This window comes from Lissotriton helveticus, chromosome 6 (assembly GCF_964261635.1).
Source record: "Lissotriton helveticus chromosome 6, aLisHel1.1, whole genome shotgun sequence".
NCBI lineage: Eukaryota > Metazoa > Chordata > Amphibia > Caudata > Salamandridae > Lissotriton > Lissotriton helveticus.
In genome coordinates, this window is record NC_136067.1 from 1,400,092,727 (window position 1) to 1,400,116,140 (window position 23,414).

The 23,414-nt window shown below is 44.5% G+C and overlaps 1 protein-coding gene across 3 annotated transcripts in view; it reads left to right on the forward strand.

Moving 5' to 3' along the window:
* TIAM2 (TIAM Rac1 associated GEF 2) overlaps window positions 1–23,209 on the forward strand; it is a 340,543-nt gene extending 317,334 nt beyond the window's left edge. For all 3 annotated transcript variants that reach the window (XM_078649180.1, XM_078649181.1, XM_078649182.1), the window contains exons 23-27: window positions 553–611; window positions 14,971–15,076; window positions 16,178–16,265; window positions 18,102–18,256; window positions 21,925–23,209. In XM_078649180.1, the coding sequence (XP_078505306.1) occupies window positions 553–611; window positions 14,971–15,076; window positions 16,178–16,265; window positions 18,102–18,256; window positions 21,925–22,556 (1,040 nt within the window). In that variant the 3' untranslated portion in view covers window positions 22,557–23,209. The remainder of the gene's footprint in view (window positions 1–552; window positions 612–14,970; window positions 15,077–16,177; window positions 16,266–18,101; window positions 18,257–21,924) is intronic.
* The last annotated feature ends 205 nt before the right edge of the window (window positions 23,210–23,414 follow it).

Here is a 23,414-nt window from a genome sequence, read left to right on the forward strand (position 1 = left end):
GGGCTCTATGCACTTGGCACCTATCTAGCCTCACAGCAAGCCATCTCTGTTCAAACAACTTTCCTGTGAGAAGAAGTTATTCAGTTGTTTGGGCATAAGGAAAACAGGGAAGTATGTAGGCAGCGTAATAAATATTACTTACAGCCTTACTTATGGTGCTTTACATGTTGGAGGAATGTGGAACTGGCCTGGTCTAAGTACTTTAGAAACTATGATATAGGAATACATCATTGGCTTGCCTTCAGAACAGACTTCAAAATCATCTACCACTTTTTAGCTAACGTGTTTGAAAATGTTGTTAAAATGCCTGGGTTGGAGCATTTTTTCCTGCAGTTTTCTTGCCAGTAGAAACCAAGCCTTCAGTGCACAAAGCCTCCTGTATGTACAATATGGGGAAAGACTGTTTTGGTTTCTAAGTTGTAGTTGCAGGAAGTAAGGGCATTTCCCCTCAATATAGGTGCGTTTCCATTATCATTTTACGAATTATTTGTGTATTTTAAAACAATAATGTATAAAGTCATTGATTAATATATGTAAACACGTTTTTTCCAGTTTTTAAGAGAGCAGTCATTCTGGTATACAAGGAAAGCTGCAAGATGAAGAAAAAATCGGTATGTTGAGACTTACTTCTTATTATATTTGTTTTTGTAAATATAATACAGAAACGTACCACAATTATGTGGCTTCATTATTTTATTATTCCAACTGTACTATCGTAGTTACAATATATGCTAAAATTAAATGTTTAAATGTGTTGTTTCTTTCTTGTACCTTATTTGGAAATCCACAATTTTTATCCCTCCCTCACAGGGTAGCAAAGTCTCAACTTAAGAAAAATCAAACACCTAACACATATATAAATCAGCACACAGTGCGGGTGCGATTCACTGCCCTACTTACATCACACTATGGGCTTGACTCTCCACAATTTTTATCCCTACCTCACAGGGTAGCAAAGTCTCAACTTAAGAAAAATCAAACACCTAACACATACATAAATCAGCACACAGTGCGGGTGCGATTCACTGCCCTACTTCCATCACACTATGGGCTTGACTCTAAAGGACACGTTCTAATGCCATTCTACTAGCAGCCTCCAGCAGAGAGGGATTGGGTAGAACGTTTTGCCAGAACTGATATTAGTTTCCAGTCTAGCTCTGCTAGGTGAATAGCTACTGCCACTAGTTTTATTTCAGTTTTTCTAACATTTCTTCACTTGTGAAGTGATTCACGAATGGCAGGGTGCGCTGTAAGGGAAAATTGCATCCATCTGAAGTGTTAAGGAGAGGAGCATTGGCAAGTCTATGTTGGGAACAGGTTGAAAATAAAATTTGTACACATTGTTCCTAATAAGGAAACATTAAATCACCTAAGTTTTTACATAACGTTATCAAAGTAGTTGTCTAAACTGCAGTGACTAGCGTCATTGCATGCAGTCCCAAATTTTTTTTCTCGCCACTTGAGGTTACTTTCAGCAATTTTCTGTTTTTCACAGTTTGTACCATTTTTTTCTTAACACAAATTTATAAATAAATACATAGATTGGTTTATTAGCTAAAATACATTTTACCTAGTGCAATGTCAAGTATCCGCATGTTTCATGCCTTCAAAAGTATGGCATGCAGCTTACGCTTCTGTGATTAAAGTCAGGATCTCTGATAAAGCTCTGCTCCAACTTGCCGAAGCTGATGTATAGTTGTGCAAAAAGCAGGGCAGGTCTAGCACATTTTTTAATGAGGGCAGTTAGAGTACTTTGAAATAGAATTGTGTGTGTTCAGCAGGGAATAGACCTAGAAGAGGCTGTGTTGGCATTTCTGAAGGGAGGCCTGCTGTCTGAAATGCTTTTGGCAGAGCTAAGATGGAAACGTAGTAATCACAGGTACCCAAATGCCTTCTCTTGACCTCTTATGAGGCAGTGGTGGAAACATTCAGAGCAGTAAAACTTAATGGGCACCTATTTTGCAGGGGATGTATGTCAAAACATTGATTAAAAAAATAACGTAAAACAATAATACCTTATTTAGGATATCAACTACCACAGTATTATGAATGTAAGAGTATACAGGTGACTGTTTTTTTTTACTATTGCTAACTCCACTTATACGTGCCTTGAACAAATATATTGTAATGGCTCAGACAGTGACCGTCTCAATATTGTGGTAGTCAATATTCAGGATACAGTATTTTGGCAAGGCGATATATAAAACTCAATATTATTGTATAACACTTTGTACATATTATATTGGGATATGCTTGGGAATTTGCCATGAACTTTTGTATTTACCTTCTTTTAACTGTATAAATATTTAACAATTGGGATTGCAAAACAAGTCTACATTAGACTTGTCCATCCTCCCACCAGCCCAGCATCGGACTCAAGGCGGCATAAGAGGGCACCCCCGGCGCGTCGCAGGAGCGGCTGAAGCTCTGGGAGACTGGCCCCGACCGCTCGAAGACACCGGAGGACTGGGAGAGGTCCCCCCCCCACCCCTGCCCGTTACACGGCAGAGTAGGGTACGGGAGCGCGGTGGCGGAATCATCCCTCAGCAGCATAGGAGACCAAAAGGCATACACGGCAGCATAGGAAGGCACCCCCGCCAGCTTTGGAGAACACCCCTCCCCCCCCGCGCAGAGGCGGCTAAAGCTCCGTGAGCCTGCTGAGCCGGCACTGCCCGCCCGACCCACCGCAGCTGAGTCTCGGGAGTTTTTTCAGAAAGCTGAGTAAAGCCGGCCGCGCCACAACAAAGGAGCCACAGCGACGCCGGAGGACTGTTAAGTGCCCCCCCCCCCTCCGGTCCAGTCCACGGTGGAGGACACCGGCTGCTACGCCGGGGGTGCAAAGGGACGTGGCAGTCCCCCCTCCCTCCCCCCCGCACCGCAACACCGGAGACAGGACACGGGCTCAGGAGAGGGCTGCGACCGGAGGCTGTGGCGCCGCCGCCACCCAGAGGATCGATCGACTGAAGGGAGCCCTGAGACCAACAACAAGAGCAATAGATGCGACAGAAGACCGGAGCCTGCCCCCTTCGGCTCGGTTGGATACCGGGTAATTACCTGCTCTGCCCTCACGGTAATACAGACATGGAGCCATGACCTAATCTTTGGAGATTAATTACACACAATTTACATATTTCGGCAAATCGGAAAAAACTGAGACACGTTGTGGACTAAATCATTGCTTCTGAAAATTCTGCTGGCAGACTCAAAAGGCACGCAGAGACTTAAGGTATTTATTTCTCCTACCCGCCTGCCCAAATTTAAAACACCACCTTTGTTCAAAATGGCTGGAGCCATAAACCTGTAACAATAAATCCTCTCCGGTACCACTGTCCACGAGGCTCCTCAGATTAACTCCCCCACACAGAGATAAGCATTCCACCCAGCGAACTGGCACATTGCTGGCTTAGATAGAAAGTGAAATTCCTTCCCCTATGCTCTAAGTAATAGCAGCAGACAGAGGACTAACATCTCCACCTCCCTTGCTTTCATGAAGGGGAAGGGAAACTGCTCTTCCCTGCTAGCTAAGCAACAGCAACAAACAGAGGACTACTGTCTCTAACCCAGCTATTTGGTGGCCATTTTTGACTAGTCTCTCTCGGGCGGGCATCATTATCTGAACAGACACTAAGAACCTAGCATTTTAGACTAATCTCAACTACCAATTACTGTGCTCAGTTATGTATTCACATCATCTTGTGAAAGGATGTTGTCGATTATGGCAGTACTATACCTCTACCTGTATTTTAAACTTCTGTAATGCACCGATTGCTACCTCATACATGAAAGAAGGTCTGCCTATTATTGCAGTATTATAATTCTATCTATATTTGTACATTTGTAATGCAGATTGCTACCTCATATTTGAAAGAATCTCTGCCTATTAGTGCAGTATTATAATTTTACCTATATTCTGTACATTTGTAATGCACAGATTGCTACCTCATATATGTTGGTTGCTAACTAATGTCACTTTCGATTCCTTGATTCTGATTTTTGATTCATATACATTATTGTACCCTGTATATCTGTACTCTGTTCATATATTCTATTAATCCGACTGCTACCTCATAGACCTCATATATCTCTGGTTGCCCTCTAGTGTCACTTCTGCCTGTTTTTTGAACATGTGTAATGCGCGGACTGCTACCTCGTATATTCTGGCTGCTAACTAATGGTGATTTTTGATTTTTGACTCATGTAAATTGTGGTTTGCATTTGTATCTTGCTCTCAGCAGTATTATACTTTCTCCTGTATTCTGCACTATTCTGCACATTTCCTCTACATGCACCCATTCCTACTCTTCTCACTTGTTACGCACCGACTGCTACCTCACATACAATATACCTCTACTGTAGTCTGCACCACTCTGCAGAGTGCTACGACCTGCACCCACTCTCACTCTTCTCCTCTCTCCTGTAATGCACCAACTGCTACCTCTTATATTTCTGGAGGTTCACTAGTGTCACCTCTGCCCCTTAGGATCACTGCTAATCCATGTAACTGGTATTATACCACACTCTTGTACTTTGCAATATACTGAATGTATTTGCTCTATTGCACACTTTGATACTCTGGTTACGCTGGCTGATCATTATTGTCACTCCGATACCGTGTAACTTCTGTATGTATTTGTGTCTCTGCACACTCCTATATTTGGGTTGCTGACGGATCACTAGTACCACTCTGTTACTGTGTAACGTACTTTACGCACTTGTTTTCCTGTACATGTATACCACCATAGTGTAGTCTCCCACACCTAACTAAACCACCGCCCCATCATGGATCCTATCGGCAATCACACATATAAAATCAACTACCCACCGACACTCACCAAAAAAGCCGCTAAACGCTTTAAACACAACTTCCTTAGGTCACACCCTGAAACACCCTTTGCTGACACCTACTTCTCTCCGGTCAATGGATCCCTGAACACTGATATCATCTTCCACACCACACGCAGAGCTCAATGGAGAAAAGTGTTCCACACCTTACTCACCGTCTCTTCCACCAAGAAATCCTCTCACAGCCTAACTCTCTCCATCACGCCATCCCAACTCTTTCCAGGCAGAGCCACCATCACTATTTACAATAACGGGATTGTCCTATCTCAATCCACAGACAGGAACCTGGAACTACTAGACAACTTGTTCCCCACTTTCAGAGAGCATCTCTCCAACTCGCGGATCAACATCTCAATCAGGGACACACCTATTACCCCGGACCCCCCATCTCCCACCCGCAACTCTTCTATCCCAGCTCAGCACCTGGCAGGTGCCACACGCACCTCAAACACAGACACAGATCACTCCCCCTCAGACACCACCCACCCCCCCACCCCTTCTACCAACTCACGAGCATCCACACTTTTCATCAACACTCCTCTCACACCTACAGATGGCTTTAACTCTCCGCTCACCCCCGACAGCACAGTTCCCTCCCACAACACACCTAACCTAGTTCAACACCAGAACAACACGCCTATCGATAAATCCCCCCCATTATCCCCTCCCATACTCAGCCCCCATTACCCTCTAACTAACTACGCAGATCACACCTTAGCATCCCCCTCTCTCCCACCTCCTATTCTCAGCCCCCACTGCCCTCCTGTCTCCCCCTCTGTCTTCAGCCTTCACTCACTCTTCCACTCACCGACACCGTCTCCCACTGACGTCACTACCTATGCCTCCCACCTACCGCCCACTTCACCTACTTCACCCACGCCCACAAAAAGGCCCCCACTTTGAATGCCATCCCACTCTTTAGCACCGCAGAACCCTCCAATAACGCTAGTATATCCACCCCCTCGATACCCTGCCCGCTTTCCAGCTCACTACTCAATGATTCACCAATGGCTCTCACCACAAACCCCATCCCCAATCCACCTCCTGACCAGACTTTATCCACCCTCCAGCAAGTCAAAGAGGATATTCTACAAATCAAAAAAGTTGTCCACGCAATCAAAGAGCTTCTCTCCTCACAGCCCAGTCTACCTCCCACCATCCCTCTACCCTACAAACGACGCACCCTCCCTACATACCCTCGCCTCCAACGACACCCGCGCTGGCCGACTATCCCCGTTCGCATTAACGCCCACCGCCCCCGGCGTGTCCTCAACCCATTGTCGGACCATGACTTATGCTCTCTACTACGCTTTTATGGCCCAGGTCCGGTAAAACACATACCCAACACACACATCCCCATACCCACAATTCCTACAAGCCCTCTAAGGCTCCCAGCACTCAACAACAGAGGTTCCGTCCCTAACAACCTCAGAAAAGTTCCCCTCACATTAGAAAGCTCGACCACCCTTCACTCTCCCAAACTTAAATGCATCTTACTCAATTGCAGATCGGCCCAGAGACACTCCTCCGACATCGCTGATCTCGTCTCAGCTAGGGATCTGGACCTGGCCATTCTAACGGAAACGTGGCTTACTGAAGCCTCTACCCCGATTATGGACATACTAGTCCCCCCCAATTATCACATCATTAGGCTGGACAGGTCTCCTGGCAAGACGGGCGGGGGAATTGCATGCATTTTTAGGAGCAACCTCTTATTTATTTATTTTTTGCATTTATAGTGCGCACAGATACCCACAAAGGGTTTCCCGGCGCCAGGACTAAGAGACCAAACAACGCAGAAAGCAACGCAACCAAAGACCATAATTATTTGTTGAAAAGCCAGGTTTTAGCGCCTTTCTTAAAGCTGGCAAAGTTCTCCTCTTTCCGTAAAGCTAGAGGAAGGGAGTTCCAGAGGACTGGACCCAGATGGGAAAATGATTTCCCTCCCATTCTGGCCAGTTTAAATCTAGGGACCACAAAATTTGCTCCATTTGAAGAGCGAAGATTGCATACAGGGGAGTAGGGCCTGACTAGTTTTTGCAAATATTTTGGTGCGGTTTCTGCCCTGATCTTAAACATGTAGGTCAAGGCTTTGAACCGAACCCGGTTCTCAACCCTGAGCCAGTGTAGGTCTTAAAGGTGCTTGGAAATCCTTGCTGTCCTAGGGATTTTACACAGCAGCCTGGCTGCGGAGTTCTAGACTAGCTGAAGCCGCCTGGTCACGGCTAAGTTGGAACCCAGGTATAGGATGTTACCGTAGTCAAGCCTAGATGTAATAAGTGCGTTGACTACGGTCTTCTGGGTATCAACAGGCAGCATCCAGATAATCTTCCGCAGCCATTTAAGGATGGTGAAACAGGTGCCAGCCACTTTATTAACCTGCTGTTTCATTGATAGTGAATCATCAATGCACACCCCAAGGTTTCTGACCTGGGTCGCCGGGATAGGAAAAGCGCCCAAAGATGGCGGCCAGTGAATATCCTGCCACAGGTCTCTGTTTTTACCAAGGAGAAGGATCTCCGTCTTCTCCCCGTTGAGCTTCAGCTGGTTTGTCGACATCCAGCTGAAGACTTCGTGAAGACCTAGTTTCAGCGCAGAGGGGGATGAGGGCTCTGAGTTGGTAAGAGAAAAGATAATCTGCGAATCATCCGCATAGGTCGTGAGTTCTAGACCTACTCGCTCTGCTAGATCGGCGAGGGGGCGAAGATACAGGTTAAAAAATAGCGGACTCAAAATTGAGCCCTGAGGCACGCCGTGGGGCGAAACAAAGGTGTTTGACAAAGGTGTTTGACTGGGCCTGAGAGGACGAGATCTGAAACGTCCGGTTGCACAAATAGGACTCGATCCAGTCCAGCGCTGTACCTCCGACACCATCCTCACTCAGCCTGACAAGCAGTCTGTTGCGTGAGATGGTGTCGAAGGCTGCGCTTAAGTCAAGCAGGACAAGCGCAACCGTTTGCCCCTCGTCCAAGAGCTCCCTGATCCTCTCGGTGACTCCCAGGAGGGCGGACTCGGTAGAATGACCAGCCCTAAAACCCGACTGGGAGAAATGGAGTAGGTTGTTATTCTCCGTGAATGTTGTAAGTACACCGTGGATGTGCTTCTCCAAATTTTTTTAAAAAGCAGGCAACAGGGAGATGGGGCGATAGTTGGCCAGCACCTCAGGATCTGCAGACGGCTTCTTCAACAGAGGGCTGACCATGGCGTGCTTCCAGGACGCTGGAACTTTTGCCAGGTGAATAGAAGCATTTAATGTATCCAAAATGATCCTCAAAGCAAAGTCATCAAGTTGGCTCAGGATGCTAATAGGGAGAGGGTCACTAGGAGAACCTGACTTAATAGAAATAGCCAAGGATTTCAGAGTGTCCAAGGAAATGGGTGGCCAGGAGTCAAGCCGGTGTCCTGTTGATCTAACTGAGGGCGGAACTTCTCTGCCGTCACTCACCGGGGGGTTAATATTAGCAATAATAGTCTCAATCTTTTCCACAAAGTAGGTGGCAAGATCTTGACATTTTTGAGCGGTGAGGGGGCTTGCGACAGCCATGGAATTTGCTCCAGCAAGTTCCTTGACTGTGTTAAAAAGAGTCCGTGCTTTGTTGGCAGCAATATTAATAGTCTTTGCTACATAACAGGCTTTGGCTCTTGTGCAGGCCGAATGATAAAGGTTTCTGGCCTTACGGTATATTTCTTTTTTTGAGGGGTCGTAGTGTTTGCGCCATTTCCGTTCGAGTGCCTTGCACTTAGTCTTTTCAAGTTTGAGTTCTTCAGTGTACCAGGGAGCCGGTGGACGGTGAACATTCCCTCTACACCTGGAAATAGGTAAGCAAGTATCAACTGCTCTCTCCAACCAAGTGTGGGTTTCTAGTGCATTTTTATCCATATCACAGCCCAGAACAGGGGGGGATATCTTTAATGCAATCTGCAATTCAACCAGGTCCAGCCTTTTCCAATTTCTCATCCGGATCGGGGGCCGTGTGGAGCGTGACTGCTTGGGCTCACTAAGGGTAATACTGAAGAGAGTTAAAAAATGGTCAGACCAACAGATAGGGTCAGTATTTAGCCATTTTAACTCCTGAATGTTGGATATAATGGGATCCAACAAATGTCCAGCTTTATGAGTAGGGCCCTCATTTTGCAGCATCATATTCAGAGTAGAAAAATCTTCCAGGAGGTTCATTGCTATACTGTTTGATGTGTCCTCCAAATGGAGATTTAAATCACCCAATATAGTCAGGTTTTGGGCATTAAGGAAATAAGGCGAGATGAAATTAACCAGATTCGCAGCCCAAACACTGCTGTTTCCAGGAGGGCGGTAAATCAAAAAACCAGAGAACATGAAATTAGGATTCAGTGCAATTTTAAAAAATGCTGCTTCGCATCCAGGGATATTAACCACATTCAGGTCACAGTTAAACTTCCTGTTAAAAATCACAGCAATACCCCCTCCAATCTGTCTTTCTCTATCTACTCTAACGATAGCGTAGTTGGGGGGCAGTGCGGCAGCTACATCGGGACCTGCACTATCATGCAGCCAGGTCTCCGTTAGAAACAACGCACACGGTTTTTCTTCATCTAGGAGATGGTAAATGTCTGCTTTGTGTTGGGGTAAAGATCTACAATTTACGGTGTAAAAAGTAAAAACGCAGGGGTTTTGCACAGGCGATCGGATAGGTAACTTGTGAATTTCTGTAGCCTCTGGGTAGGGCTGAACATTAGATAGAGAAAAGGCACAATGGGGACATACTTGTGTGCCCGCTAGGGAAGGCTTTAGGACGGGGCATTTAATGTTGCTACTAGGGCGCAAAGCCCTTAGCTGATCCGCAGAAATCATACCTGTAGCAGCGTTTCGTGCCCCGTGACCCGGCCTGGCCCGGACGGGCACAGACGGGCTGGTCTTAGGCTCGTCTTTGGCGCAGTCAGAGGCGCCTACCCTGCGCGCCATCGCTGCGCGCTAGGGCCGCCAAGTGGCTAAATACCCTCAAGGAAGCGGAGGTCTAGAGCGCTAACCGCTCGACGCTCCGTCAGGTGCCGCCCCTGTCCCGCCCTTCACAACCGCGATTGGCTGGAGTGCCGGTTGCCTTGAAACTAAGCGGAAACAGTCCTCGGGTGCAAGTTAAAGAACACTGGTGAGTGCAAGTATGTGCTCAAATTTGTCAGAGTGCAAATAAAACAACATACGGTCACATCATAAAATGAAATTGGCTATTTAAAATTGGAGCTTCAGCTCGAAGTACACAGAGCAAATTTCATAAAAACAATTGAAGCCTCTGAGAAAACGAGCTGCTTTCAGAGTGTGTAAGGCTCGGCGCCCAGCGGGGAGTAGCTGCCACCAACTCTTACCGCGGGCACGCCGGCCTCCTCGCAGCCTAAATACCCTCAAGGAAGCGGAGGTCTAGAGCGCTAACCGCTCGACGCTCCGTCAGGTGCCGCCCCTGTCCCGCCCTTCACAACCTCTCCTTTACTAAAATCACCCCCCCCCTCCTTCTCCTCCAGTGAACTCCTCTGCCTCGACATCACCAGCGACGGCAAACAAGCTTGTGCTTTACATCTCATCTATCAACCGCCTGGTGACAATCTCATATTCACCCAACAACTCATGGACATGATCACTTCCAATGCCGGTCGGCAGACAACCCAAGTCTACCTGGGGGACTTCAATCTCCACTGGAACGATCAGAAAGACACAGAGGTGAATAGTCTCAAAACTTTCCTTAATGCGCTTGACCTCACCCAAATATGCGATAGACCAACACACGACAAAGGCTCGATACTCGATCTCATCATTGCCAAAGAGAACTCAACACAACTGGAGGCGATTCAACCCTGCGACTGGTCTGATCACCACATTATCACCTTCTTTATCAATGAAAAAGTTAAACCTATCCCAGTTCAACCAATCAAAACCAAAACATGGAAAAGGGACTCGAAGAACCTTAACCCCTCTACCCTGCCTCCCCACATTGGCAATCTCCTCCTTCCCCCTTCAGGTGCCTCGGATGTTCAATCACTGATGGACCACTACCTTGACTCTATGAACACAGTAGTCAATGAAGTCGCCCCACTGCAACTGAAAAGAGTCTCCACCAAAACTTCTAACCCCTGGTATGATGATAGACTCAATGACGACAGGCGTTCTATGCGAATGGCAGAGCGCTCCTGGAGATCGGACCCTTCAGCACTACACCTCAAAAGGCTTAAGAACAAGAGAAACACCTACTTCAGGAAAATAAAGCGCACAAAGGCGGACTTCTTTAGCCGCCAGCTGGACCAAGCAAAAAACAGGCCAAGAAAGCTGTTCGAACTAATCAAGACCCAAACAAAGACTCAACCCCTACAATCAAACAGCACAACAAGCGACATCCCACACTGTGAAGCCTTCTCTGCTTTCTTTAAGCTAAAGACTGACAACATAAGAAATGACCTCATCATGGATGTAAGTCGATTCCCCAACGCCACCAGAATGTCTTACACTCAACCTAAAAACAAGGCATCTTGGCTGCACTTCGATACCTACTCGGAAGAAGCAATACGCAAACTGCTCTGCACCTTGAAGCCCTCTAATCACCTCACTGACCCTCTACCTGCTAATGCTGTAAAATACTTCATCCCCTTGCTCCTCCCTCTCTGGACCAAAATCATCAACAGCTCCCTGCAACAAGGCCTCATTCCGGACTCCCTCAGGGTGGGGCAAGTCACGCCTATACTCAAGAAACCTACAGCTGATCCGTCTGACCTAAACAATTACCGGCCCATCACCAATATCCCCACCCTGGCCAAACTGCTGGAAAAATGTGTCCAACTACAATTAACTAAACACATTGACCAATTTGACCTCCTCAACCCTCATCAATCAGGCTTCCGAGCGAAACATAGCACGGAAACAGCTATGACACACATAATTGATGACGCCCTTCAAATTCTTGATCGTAATGAGTCCTGCCTCCTCATCCTTCTTGACCTCTCGTCAGCATTTGACACGGTCAAACATGAGAACTTGCTGGAGCTGCTAAGCACTAGAATGGGACTATCGGGAACTGTTCTCAAATGGTTTTCGTCCTTCCTTCACAACCGGTCACAGAAGTTCAAGATCGACAATGTGCTATCCACACCTGTGCCTGCAGATCTAGGTGTTCCACAAGGATCCTCCCTCTCCCCCACACTGTTCAACCTCGTCATGGAACCGCTCGCCACCTTGCTCCAAGCTTCCAATGTCCAATTCCATATGTACGCCGACGACACACAACTCTACCTAAAGCTACAATCCCCGGAAGATATCAAACATCTGAACTCCACGCTTATTAACACTCAATCTTGGCTGGCAGATAATCACCTCAAACTAAATGCTCTGAAAACCGAGTTCCTACTCATCTCACCCCCGGCGAAAATTTCCATCACCCAAACATGGCTCAATAACCTAACAGCACTCAATGTCCAACCTACCATCGTGGACTCGGCGAAATCCCTAGGCATCACACTCGACGCCAAGCTCAACATGCAGCAGCACGTTAGCAAAGCCACAAAAGCAGCTAATTTCCAAATCAACACATTGAGGAAAATTAAACCTTTCCTCCCTGCCGAAGACTTCCAAACTGCTGTACAATCTCTAGTCATCCCTCGAATAGACTACGGAATTGTGGCCCTCAGCGGACTCCCGCTATCCACAACTGCACCCTTAAGAGCCTCCCTGAACGCTGCAGCAAGACTCATTACTGGCTCAAGAAAACATTCACATATATCCCCAAACTTAAAGTCTCTAAAATGACTGCCTTTTGAAGCCAGAATACAGCTAAAAATTGCAGTTATGACACACGCGGCCGTGCACCACAATGCACCCAACTACCTCGCTCAAACGTTGTCTATCTCAGGAGGTTCGAGGTCCAATAGAAGTACAAAAAACCTACTCCTGAAACCGCGTAGATTCCGGAAAGAGAAAACATACAAGCGCTCCTTCTCTGGAATGGCACCCAGGATCTGGAACGCGCTCCCGCCTGAAACTAGGCTGATCTCCTCCACTGCACTCTTCAAGAAAGAGGTGAAAACCATCCTTCTGGCCAAGATCTCCTGAACATGAGTGGTACTGTATCAGAGACTCTGCATTGCTTTGTATCACTGTTCACCTTGTCCTCTGGCACTTTACCTCTAACTTGATGTTGTCACTACCAATATAGGACACACGCGGATTCACTCTCCAGATGCCCCCACTCAGTGTTCTCGCTTCACTAAGACTTTGGTATAAGCCATCCACACACCCAAGGTGCACCTCTATAGTGGGATCAATGACTTGTACCGTCTTTTTTTACTTGTTTACCTGACTGTATATTGATATGTTTTATGTATGTTACTATTATCCCACCATGTTATTGACTACCATACTACTCCCATTATCTCTGTTCACTACTACTGCCCCTACCCTGTCTTTGTGAAGCGCTCTGATATCTGTAAGGATCTTGTTCGCGCTATATAAAACTTTGAATAAATAAATAAATTAGTGCTAGGCTTGCTAACCAGAAACTATTCTTCAGTCTGTTGATTTGCATATTGGGTGCCACACTGTAACCCGCCCCTTTTGAATGAATTACGCCACCTTGCATGGCTGGAGAGTGTGAAGTATATAGTAGTGAAGTATGCAACTGAAAAATAAGCCCAATAAACTCATTCAGTAAGTAGGCAGTGCCTACCTTCAAATTCTTAGGCTGTCTAAAATATTTCTGTTACCGATCAATTCATTACAGGGAAGGCTGAGGATACTGCATGTTCCTGAAAGTCCAAAATGGCTTTCAGACATGTTAGTCATTTGTAGCTAAAACTGCAAAACAGCTTCCATCTCTACATTAGAAGATATCCATAGAATAAAGCCAGCAAATTCAAATCGGTATTTTTTTTTTATATCAAAATGTACAATTAAGTAAATATTGAAACTGCAGCGTTCACCTTGCTCGCAACACTTCCACACACCACCTGATAGAGCCCACACCTGTGCGCAGTCGTCCAAATGGCCCACATCCAGCAACCCTCTCACCCTTCTTCCCTGTGGCATGTAAGGTAACCACCAGTCTCACAAACTGGGCACACCTATGAATTCGTACACACACATGCTAGAATGCTGTACCGGTCCCTACTGCGCCTGTAAGGAGGACGTGTGATGTGTCCATGTCTTACTATCTGTCTCTTATGGACTTCAGAGCTCTCAAGTTGTTGACTCGTTTAATGTTCCTCATTTGATTGTTCTTTTTTTTTTTCCTCCTTCCTTATTTCTATACATAGTTGAAGGCTGCACAGTAAATCCTGTAACTATTATCACAAACTGCACAACAATGCATACAAAACTAATGCATTTCACTTACCTTGTTGTTATGCATCCATGTACATGCATCATATGGTGGAAGCTTCACAGACATTTGCTGTAACATGAAAACTGTGTTGTCAATAATCACTTTTTTTTTTTAAGTAAATATTGAAACTGTGGGACATATTTATGAGAGCTTTGCGCCATGCTTGCACCACGCATCACGGTACCATGCATGATGCAAACCTCGAAGTCATACTTATGAAGCTACACAAAGCCGCTTTGCTGGGCTTTGAATGGATTCAAAAATATAGAGTAATGCAACACAGCACAAATCGCTGCACTGCATTGCTCTGCGCTAGGTAGGTGTCCCCTGGGCTTTGTGGTGGGTGTTCCCAAGCATAGTCCATGGTTTTTGATGTATTCTCAGATTTACCAAACCTGCCTGCATTGGTGCTAGGCTGCCAAAACAGCGTCAGCACAGGGGAAAGGCCAGGAATGCATCGTATTGGATCAATACAAGTGCATTCCTGCCCTTGCCCTGTGACTCTAAAAAATGAAATCCTAAATGAATCCCCTGAATATGAAGTTTCCACATGCACTTAGCGATTTGAAGAAAATGTGCCCTCTTTTACCACCTTATTGTCCTGTTGAATAAAATCTGTTCACTTTTATCACCTTCTTGTACTGCTGGTAGCGGATTGCTTCTCTTTTTTGCAAAGTAGCTGAAAATTTGCCTAACCTTGTTATATCCATAAAAGTACAATGGGATTGTTGAAGGTTGTTCCTAAATATTTTTACTTCAAAATTATATGAATTGCTTCTTTTGCTCTTCTTTGCAGCATGTGAATCCCCGAGCAGCACATATCCATGGTGATCTGGATCCGTTCAAATTTCGTTGGCTGATTCCTTTATCTGCGCTTCAAGTCAGGCTGGGGAATGCAGCAGGTAATTATGCCTCAATCAATGGGTAATGCTGAAATAAGTCTGCAATCAGTGACATTTTCTTTTTAGGTTTTACCCTGTTCTTTGTGTTCTGAGCATTATTATTAAAATTCACATCAGGTGAATTGTATCTCTTCTGAGCACTTCAACTTTGTAGAGCTTGGGCGCCTTCCTGCTACCTTTCCCGCTTGGTGTCCTTGAGGTCCTTGTTTCCTGTTGGCATGTTGGGCATCTTGGAGAAGACTCTAGGGTTGTGGTATTATGCCCGATAGCATTGGGGATGACAACATGAGGGGAAGAAATAATAGGGCATGTGAATAATGCTTCAGGAAGGTACGCTTTCTCATCCTCTCACGCAGAATGTTCAATATGCGGTTGAAGACTGTAAAATACTTATTAGAGAAGTAGTATTGAATCGAGTAAACCGACTGTATTCCTGCAGTGAGACACATGGATAAGAGTACAGTACTGTAGCCATAAGAGTACAGTGGACATAGTGTTTTAGCCAGAGGCTATTAAGTGAGGACATGATCCTCTAGGCATAGTCATTCACTGTAAGGAACACGTCACCCCAAAGGTTTACATTGAAAAGATGTCCAATTATTGGCTGGCTCATTGGTATGTTTCTTGTTGGGTCTTCACAAATACACTAAAGAAAGGAGGCCTAGAATTTCTAACGGTTGCTCAGGCACCCGTGTGGTGGTGCTGTGCAGTTTTCCACTGTGCAAACAGGTCGATTCAATGGTAGGTAATTTGATGCACTACCTTTCGCCGTGAAGGTTCCCACTCAAAACTTTAGTAGCTAACCCCCAGGGTACAGGAATTTCTGGGAAGTGGGGTCAAGAAGTGTAAAATGAGAGGGGCAGCCTTTGGAGTATGGAGCAGTTTGCCAAATAATCAGATTAGTTGAAAACGACCCCTTATTTTTGGTCTGTCACCATATTATATTTTGTTGGCGATGGGGCAAAAGGAGGGGAGAACGTTTCTGTTGGTAAAACTGGTACTTACAAACAATGAACTCTTTAAACTTCTCCACATATTTTGAAATACGCTTTCCATGGATGTATACCCTTACTAGAATAGATTTTGTTCTTTTTATTGCAGGAACAGAGAATAATTACATTTGGGAACTAATCCATACAAAGTCGGAAATCGAGGGCAGGCCGGAGACAATTTTTCAACTGTGCAGCAGGTAATGTCCAGGGCATGCTTTTTGATATTACTTAAACTGAAAGAAATACTAAACCGGTTTTTACGTATGCCTAATTGGTTATAATACAATTGTAATAGTTTAAATAGATACAGAACATGTACTGCTTTATGGAACATGCTCATAGCTCAGCTCCTGGCAGTATTGACATTTGTTTTCGGATATTCTAAAGAAACATCTGTTGATTATTCTGAAATAGGGATTTTCCTTCTAATTACATTTTTGTAGTTTTGTAGCGTATGCAGTTTACGTGAGTTCTGCGGAAATGTATTGGGAAGGTTCAGTGCAATAAAGGTTTAGGGCCTTATTATGAGTTTCAGACCGACAAAGCCACAGTGGCGTTGCGGCTGCCTCACCGGTGGTCCGACTGCCCTATCACAAGTTGGGCGATTGGATCGCCACTGGACCGCTGCTGCCGCTAGGGATCCACCATCCCTGCCATTCTCGCAGCAATCTGAGGCCCCTAATACGCTGGCGGTGCTGCTGCAGCACCGCCAAGCATAATAGGAGTTTCCTCACGCCTCACTTTTCGTGGCAGTGGGGCCACCATGAAAAGTGTGGCGGTGTGGAAACAAAGGGGGCCCCATGTTGCCTATGCACCAGGAGATGCATGCAGGGGGGCATTTGGTGTGCCCCCCTGAACGCATGCACCCCAGTTCCTGCAGGGCATGAACTATAACAAGCAGGGCGGTTGGACCATCATGGGAATGCTGCTGCCGCCAGGCACCGCAATTTCTGGCAGTCTTGCAGCGGTTTGAGGTCTCTATTATGCTGGCGGTGCTACTGCAGCACCGCCAAGCATATTAGGATTTTCCTCACTGCCACAATTTTCATGGCAGTGAGCCTGCCATAAAAGTATGGCGGTGAAGAAACAAAGGTGGCCCCCTGTTGCCTCTGCGCCGGGGAATGCATGCAGGGGCCATATGGTGGGACCCCCTCTATGCACGCACCCCCTGTTCTTGCAGGACATGGACTTGACTGTCTATAGCCTGCGGGAACGTGCAAATGCATTCAGATTGCGGTGCTTTTGCTAAGGCTCACATACGAACCTTAGCACTACACCGCCGCGGGCCAGTCGCTACAGGACCGCTCGACCTGGATTCCAGTCAGAATCTGGCCGGCAGTCTCAATATGACTTTGGCGATGTGGCAGCGGGCGCTGGCATGGCAGCCCTTTGCCACACCACTGAAGTCATAATAAGGCCTTCACAATGAAAGAGCATTCATAAAGCACAGACTCCTAATCCTACCACCATTATATGCTGACTTTCAGAAATGTTATTTCAATTCCCTGGACATTTACACAGGAAACATGTTTTCTTGGAATAGCTTCATAATTTACATTTATGTTTATATCTTCCCTGATTTACATAGAATGTGGGTTACTCGAGTGCACAACTGCCATTTTGTCGAATCTACCTGTAATTTCTCAAATACCTCAGATTTTCACACTGTTAAATGGCTGGCAGCTTGTAAATTTCCTTGGAGGGCTGTGCTATTATACTTAAGGAGTAAAGTAACGCTAACTAAACACATAATAAGTCTACTGTAATAATGCCAATATCCTGAAAATGCGCTGTACACTATGGAATATAGCAGTCTACTGCACTGATGCCTCACTCCCACAAAATGTCTGCCATAAATGGAGAAAACAAAATTACAAAGTTAAAAATATAACAGAAAATCTGATAGAACGCTCATATCAATGTACTCTTAATAAGGTATGAATTGGCACAAGAGAATGGACTGTTGTAAAATAAATGTGACCACGTATATGACTATATGTTTTCAAATTCGGGTGTATCTTTGCTTCCCGCAGTGACGCTGAAAGCAAGACCAGCATCATTAAGGCAATTCGCTCAATTCTGCGTGAGAATGTCAGACGGCATATAAAGTGTGACTTGCCATGGGAGAAGACTGCAAAAGACCGCCATGGACCACTGAGGACTAGAGTCCCAGTTTCAGCCAAAATAGGTAATGAAAGTGGTTTTGTAGAACGCTACATCTTCTCATTGGGTCATCTTGGTGAGTGTTAGTAGGCTTCAGATGGGTCATGCTTATATAGGGTCGGCAAAAGTGTTAATACATGACTCTTCTGGTTTAATCTAACAAGTTAATGGTCCTACCAAGTTAATGGGTCAAAAAATGTAGTACATTTTAAGTGACTCTGCATCCAGCTTAGAATGGACAGAAATGGTTCTGCGCTGGTCCAACCATGTAACACTCTTTCAGGATTTAAGTGAAAGTTTTGGGACATTACATAAGCTCGGTCCAAATTAAACATTGGTGCTCTAATAATAGTAGTGAGTCAAAATAAACCCAAGCATCTAGCTCTTCTGAAGCCTACTCTAATATTAAAATTGGCTCAAAGCTAGTCTGCATGGTGTTGTTCCAGAAAAAACTATAATACAACCTGGAGACGGAAACCGACCCCTTGGAATTCGCATGAATTAGCAACACTTAAATACAGCAGACCAACTATTGCTTGTGAATCGATCCATGTGGCAAAATAAATGACCTATGCATTTTTAAGTCTTCACTTAGGAAGGCAAGACAAGGATTTATTACAAACCACATCCTTCAACATCCAGAGCAAGGTGTGTTATGGGGAACAGTAGTTACTGCTTTAATTGGGACCTGCTTAGTCATTAAAGAAGTACTTCACATAAGTCTAACAAGGGGTATCCTAATTCTTAAAATTCCACATTTTGTTGTTCAGCGCCCATGCTAAGGCAAATGCACTGGCTACCTTTTGGAGTTAGATGCATTTTCAAGACCAGCTGGTTTGTCCATCAGGCTATCCTTTTGAAAGAGCAAACTGAGGATCTAGTTTCCCATTCCCAAATGACTGGCTATTGCTTCAGGGGCCTATATTATGAGGAGTGTAGAAGGGAAACAAGCCATTCTGCATTCTCGCCACTCACGTGGTGTAATGTACTCCCATCCAACCTATGAGCTCCACCCAACATACTGCAATTACACTGAAAACAGAAGGCACCAAGGCCTAGCATTTTGACCAATATCAGTAATTATGTTGTTCTCTAATTGTGTGCCATCTCTGACCACAAGATAAACTATGAGGGAACACTGAGCTTAAAAATTCTGAAAAAGAAAAAGAAATCTGTCTCGGCTGAAAAAAATAAGCTGCACAAATCACCATGGTTTTTCTGTCCCAAACATTGAAAAGTATAAATCTAGGTTCGTTATTTAGCACTTAGTACCCACATTTAGCCAAGTTAGAAGTGTGTTCTGTTTTAGCTGGCATGGGAAATTCATACATAGGAAGGTTATTTTGCTCGCTTAAAGCTTTACAGTTCACTCGAGATAAGCCAGGATTGGCACCCTGGTCCCCTAGTTTATCAGTCAGCAAAATAAACTGCAGTTGGTGGCTTCTTACAGTATTCAATATCCAATGTAAAAACCCTTTTTAAAGCCAGTGCTTGTTATTTTTCTTAATTTCCCCAGATTTGGGGACTACTCATTAATGGTAGCCTGGGCAAGGGCTGGTTCACAGTTCATCAGATACATTTTTCAGTTGGCATTGCAAAGACATTCTTTATAAGGCGGCAACATCTTCATTTCATTGTTGTTGTTTGGCAGAAGAAACGACAGCTGGGATAATGAGACGTCTGACATGACCGTCAATGTTAAAATACTGTTTCAACCAAGTTTCTTTTCTTGCCGGCGATCTCTGTTGGCATAAACAGTCTGCATTCTGGAGACAGCTGCTTTAAGTATATGGAGTCATTTGCTGAGGCAGCAGCTAGATCACTTTGAATTTTCCAGCCAGCTTTAAGAGCCTGCAGGTCTGATAGGAAAAAGTCTAACTCAGGCTTAGTTGTGAGAACACATTGTAAGCGTCTTAAGGTGGAGTTCCAGAAAGGGAACAGTTTGGATACTTTCAGGTATGCAACTGAGTGACACACCCCACAATCAGACAGACAAGCAGCCAGACGGCCCCTTCTTCCAGTTGAGGAAAGGCTGATCACTAAGACAGGGCAGATACGCCTATTGTGTTAGGAAATAAGTAAACACATTTTACACAGGCAGTCTACTGAGAAAACTGCAGATCAGAATAGATGGAAGAAGGGCTGGGTAGATCACTGAGCACTAGGGTGTGGTTATCCTGCTGGCAAAGATCATGGCATCTAGTGCAGCAATAGAGGAAATTCTAATCAAACTGGACTCTTACAATGGAGAAGGTCCACGAAAGGCATAAACACGTCAAAAAGTGACAATTTGGTAGAACTGACTCACTAACACACTTGCGTTGGCATTGCCCTGAACTCACTAGATATTGGGAGGAAGTATTGAATGAAATAGACAGGATGTTTGATTGTACCATATTAATGTTCCAGGCATATATCCTTATTTGAGTAGATGACAAACTCACATACTGCTTACATCTCCAAGAGGGAAGCTTCTCCCACAATTCTTCTATGCACAGCCAAGCAGGCGTTCCTGGATCTCTGGGGTATGAAGAACACCCTGGACCATAGGCAATGGCTGCACAGGATATGGGGAATAATGGGCCTAGAAAAGGTCTCCATGACGGTGGAGCAGAAAGGCCAGACTTTGAGAAAAAATGGGGACTGTGCCTCACAATACTAACAACAGAATGTATTGCAATTATGTACTCCAAATATCTCTGGATGCTGCGATTGACAGCTCCCAAGGAGGAACAGGAAGAGCCTCAGGATTAACAGATAGCATAGGTTTCTGAGGTTGTTAGGTATTCTAGTCCTGTTAGATGAAACCTCTCCGGCCAATCGGATATCTCAAGTATGGGGTTTGAAAGGAGGAGGGTGTTGGCCAGGGGTAGGCTATAAATTGTTGCATTCTACTGTTCCTTTGATTTTACTTACCCTGCAGACCGGTACTTGAAGACAGGTGTATGCTCGTCACTGCTCTAAACAATAATATAAAATACTTGTTCCATAAATGGGTGAATGCACAACACTTGAGGCACAATAATCAAGGCAAGTCATACCAGTGTTATGTGATATCCTGCACCAACGTTTTTAAGAAATCTAAGAATGACTTGATGATCCCACTAAAAGGATTGTTCTAAATGATTCTTGGGTTATTGCTTACCATTCTGCATAGTGACAGCAGGAAAAGTCAATCTTATTGAAGTCTCCTTTTGATATGTTCGTCCAGTGGCATGAACCTGGGCCAGTCGCTACATTTGGAATACTGATGTTTAACAATTGAAAATCTGTTTTATCCGTCACCTTTTATTTACTAAACATGATAGGAGAATCTTTAGAGTTGGGGAATGGAGTAGGCGATTCAGGAATTTAGAATAGCAAGAATAAGATGAGAAGACAAGTAATAAGATCGTTGCCTTTCAGCTATCCTAACATTGATATAACATGTGATTTCAAATGTTTCCGTGAACTAAAAACACGGCTATTTATTTTTTAACATAGGTTTTATTTGCTTAATTTTTAAGTGCTATTTGAATTCACTTTTCTTATTTTGTGGTTAAACTGAGGATTAAAAATAAATTTGTATTTCGAAAAAGTCTCCTTTTGTTATTGCGAAAGATCGACTGCCACTGTATGTGGACTTTTTCTGCCATGAACAAACAACACATACACACACTTTTTCTACAACAAATGCCTGCTTTCTTATTTCAGCTTCTACAAGATCCCTAAAGTTGATGAAGCACTCTTCTAGCAGTGACTGGAACAATGATACCATTAGAGGAAATCTGTTGGATTCGGATGACTGCAGCTTAAGCAGCAGCACGCAAAGCAGCAGCTGCCACACAACAGAGAGTAGCACTCAAGAGTCAACCGCCTCTCCCAAAAAGCACTTGCCAGAATGTCCCTCTGAGCCACCCAGCAGCTTTCTGAAGGAATCGGACATCCTTAGCGATGATGATGGTGATTACCATGCTGTTCCTCGGCAAGAAAGCCCCACGAAAGACATTGAGGTCCACTTGCAGAGGCTCAGTATCTCAGAGGATCTAGCTGTGCGGACACAGCAAGAGCCACTTGCAGGAAGCGAGGGCGATTTCAAGACAGGCGAGCATCCGAAGCTTGTCCGTGCACACTTCTGTCCCATCAAGCGAAAAATGAACAGTACCAAACGAAAGGAGATATTATTGACAATGAATGAACACCACCAGTCGCTTGACAGTCAGTCTGACACAGCAAGCATGGATTTGAACTCTATCTTAGAAAGAGAATTCAGTATTCAAAGTCTAACTTCTGTGGTTAACGAAGACTGTTTTTACGAGATTGTGGACCATAATAGTTCATCTTAGCTGTCTGTGCATCATTGGCATTCGCAATGACTTTTTCATGCATCAGAAAAGTTGTTTCTAAGTTTACTTCTCAGTTCTCATCATACGTTTGAACTTGCCTCTTACTTTGCTTAAATCTTCACGCGTTTTTGTTGTATTTTAAAGTGAACATTGCAGAAATACTACTTAATGGTTCCGTTTTGTGCACTATTACATTCCGCCACAATTAGCTGTAAAAGCTTTCTTAAGTTATTTTTTATTTATTGTGGATCAGAAAGAAAACTAGAATTTAGTTGGATGTAGTCTGTAAATGTTCTCCCTTTTGAGCAGGTATCAACATTGTGTAGTGAAAGAAAAACTGTTTGTAATAAATATTTTTTTAAGTTATGTAAAAAAAGGTCTGGAAACAGACTTATGTCAAAAAACTTTTTTCAAACCATGGGGCATTTCCTCTAAACATTTTCATTCCTGCTTTATTTAATGCATAATTAAGTTATTTCAATGTGGCTGCTGCACTACAGGTGCAGAATTTACAGGTTTTTTTGTAATTTGCAAGACGCTGTTTGTACAAAACTTTATATGTATATATACAAAAGCTTGTAATGTAATCTTTCATTTGATTGTATGTTTATTTTCTTTACAAACCTGTACAGTAAAAAAGAATGAGTATTTTATTTATGTCTCATAATTGACTCATGCCATATTATTCTTGAGATGTACATTTTCTTCGAAGATGTCAAATGGGGACAAGTTAAGAAGTCTCTGGAAAGCGGTGGTCCCACCACTAGAGCACTGGCTCCACATTTCCACTTTTTTGCTAGCTCCTTCTTGCTCAGTGCAGTAGCTTGCAGTGCTCTTTGCTGCACCTGAACCTGTCTC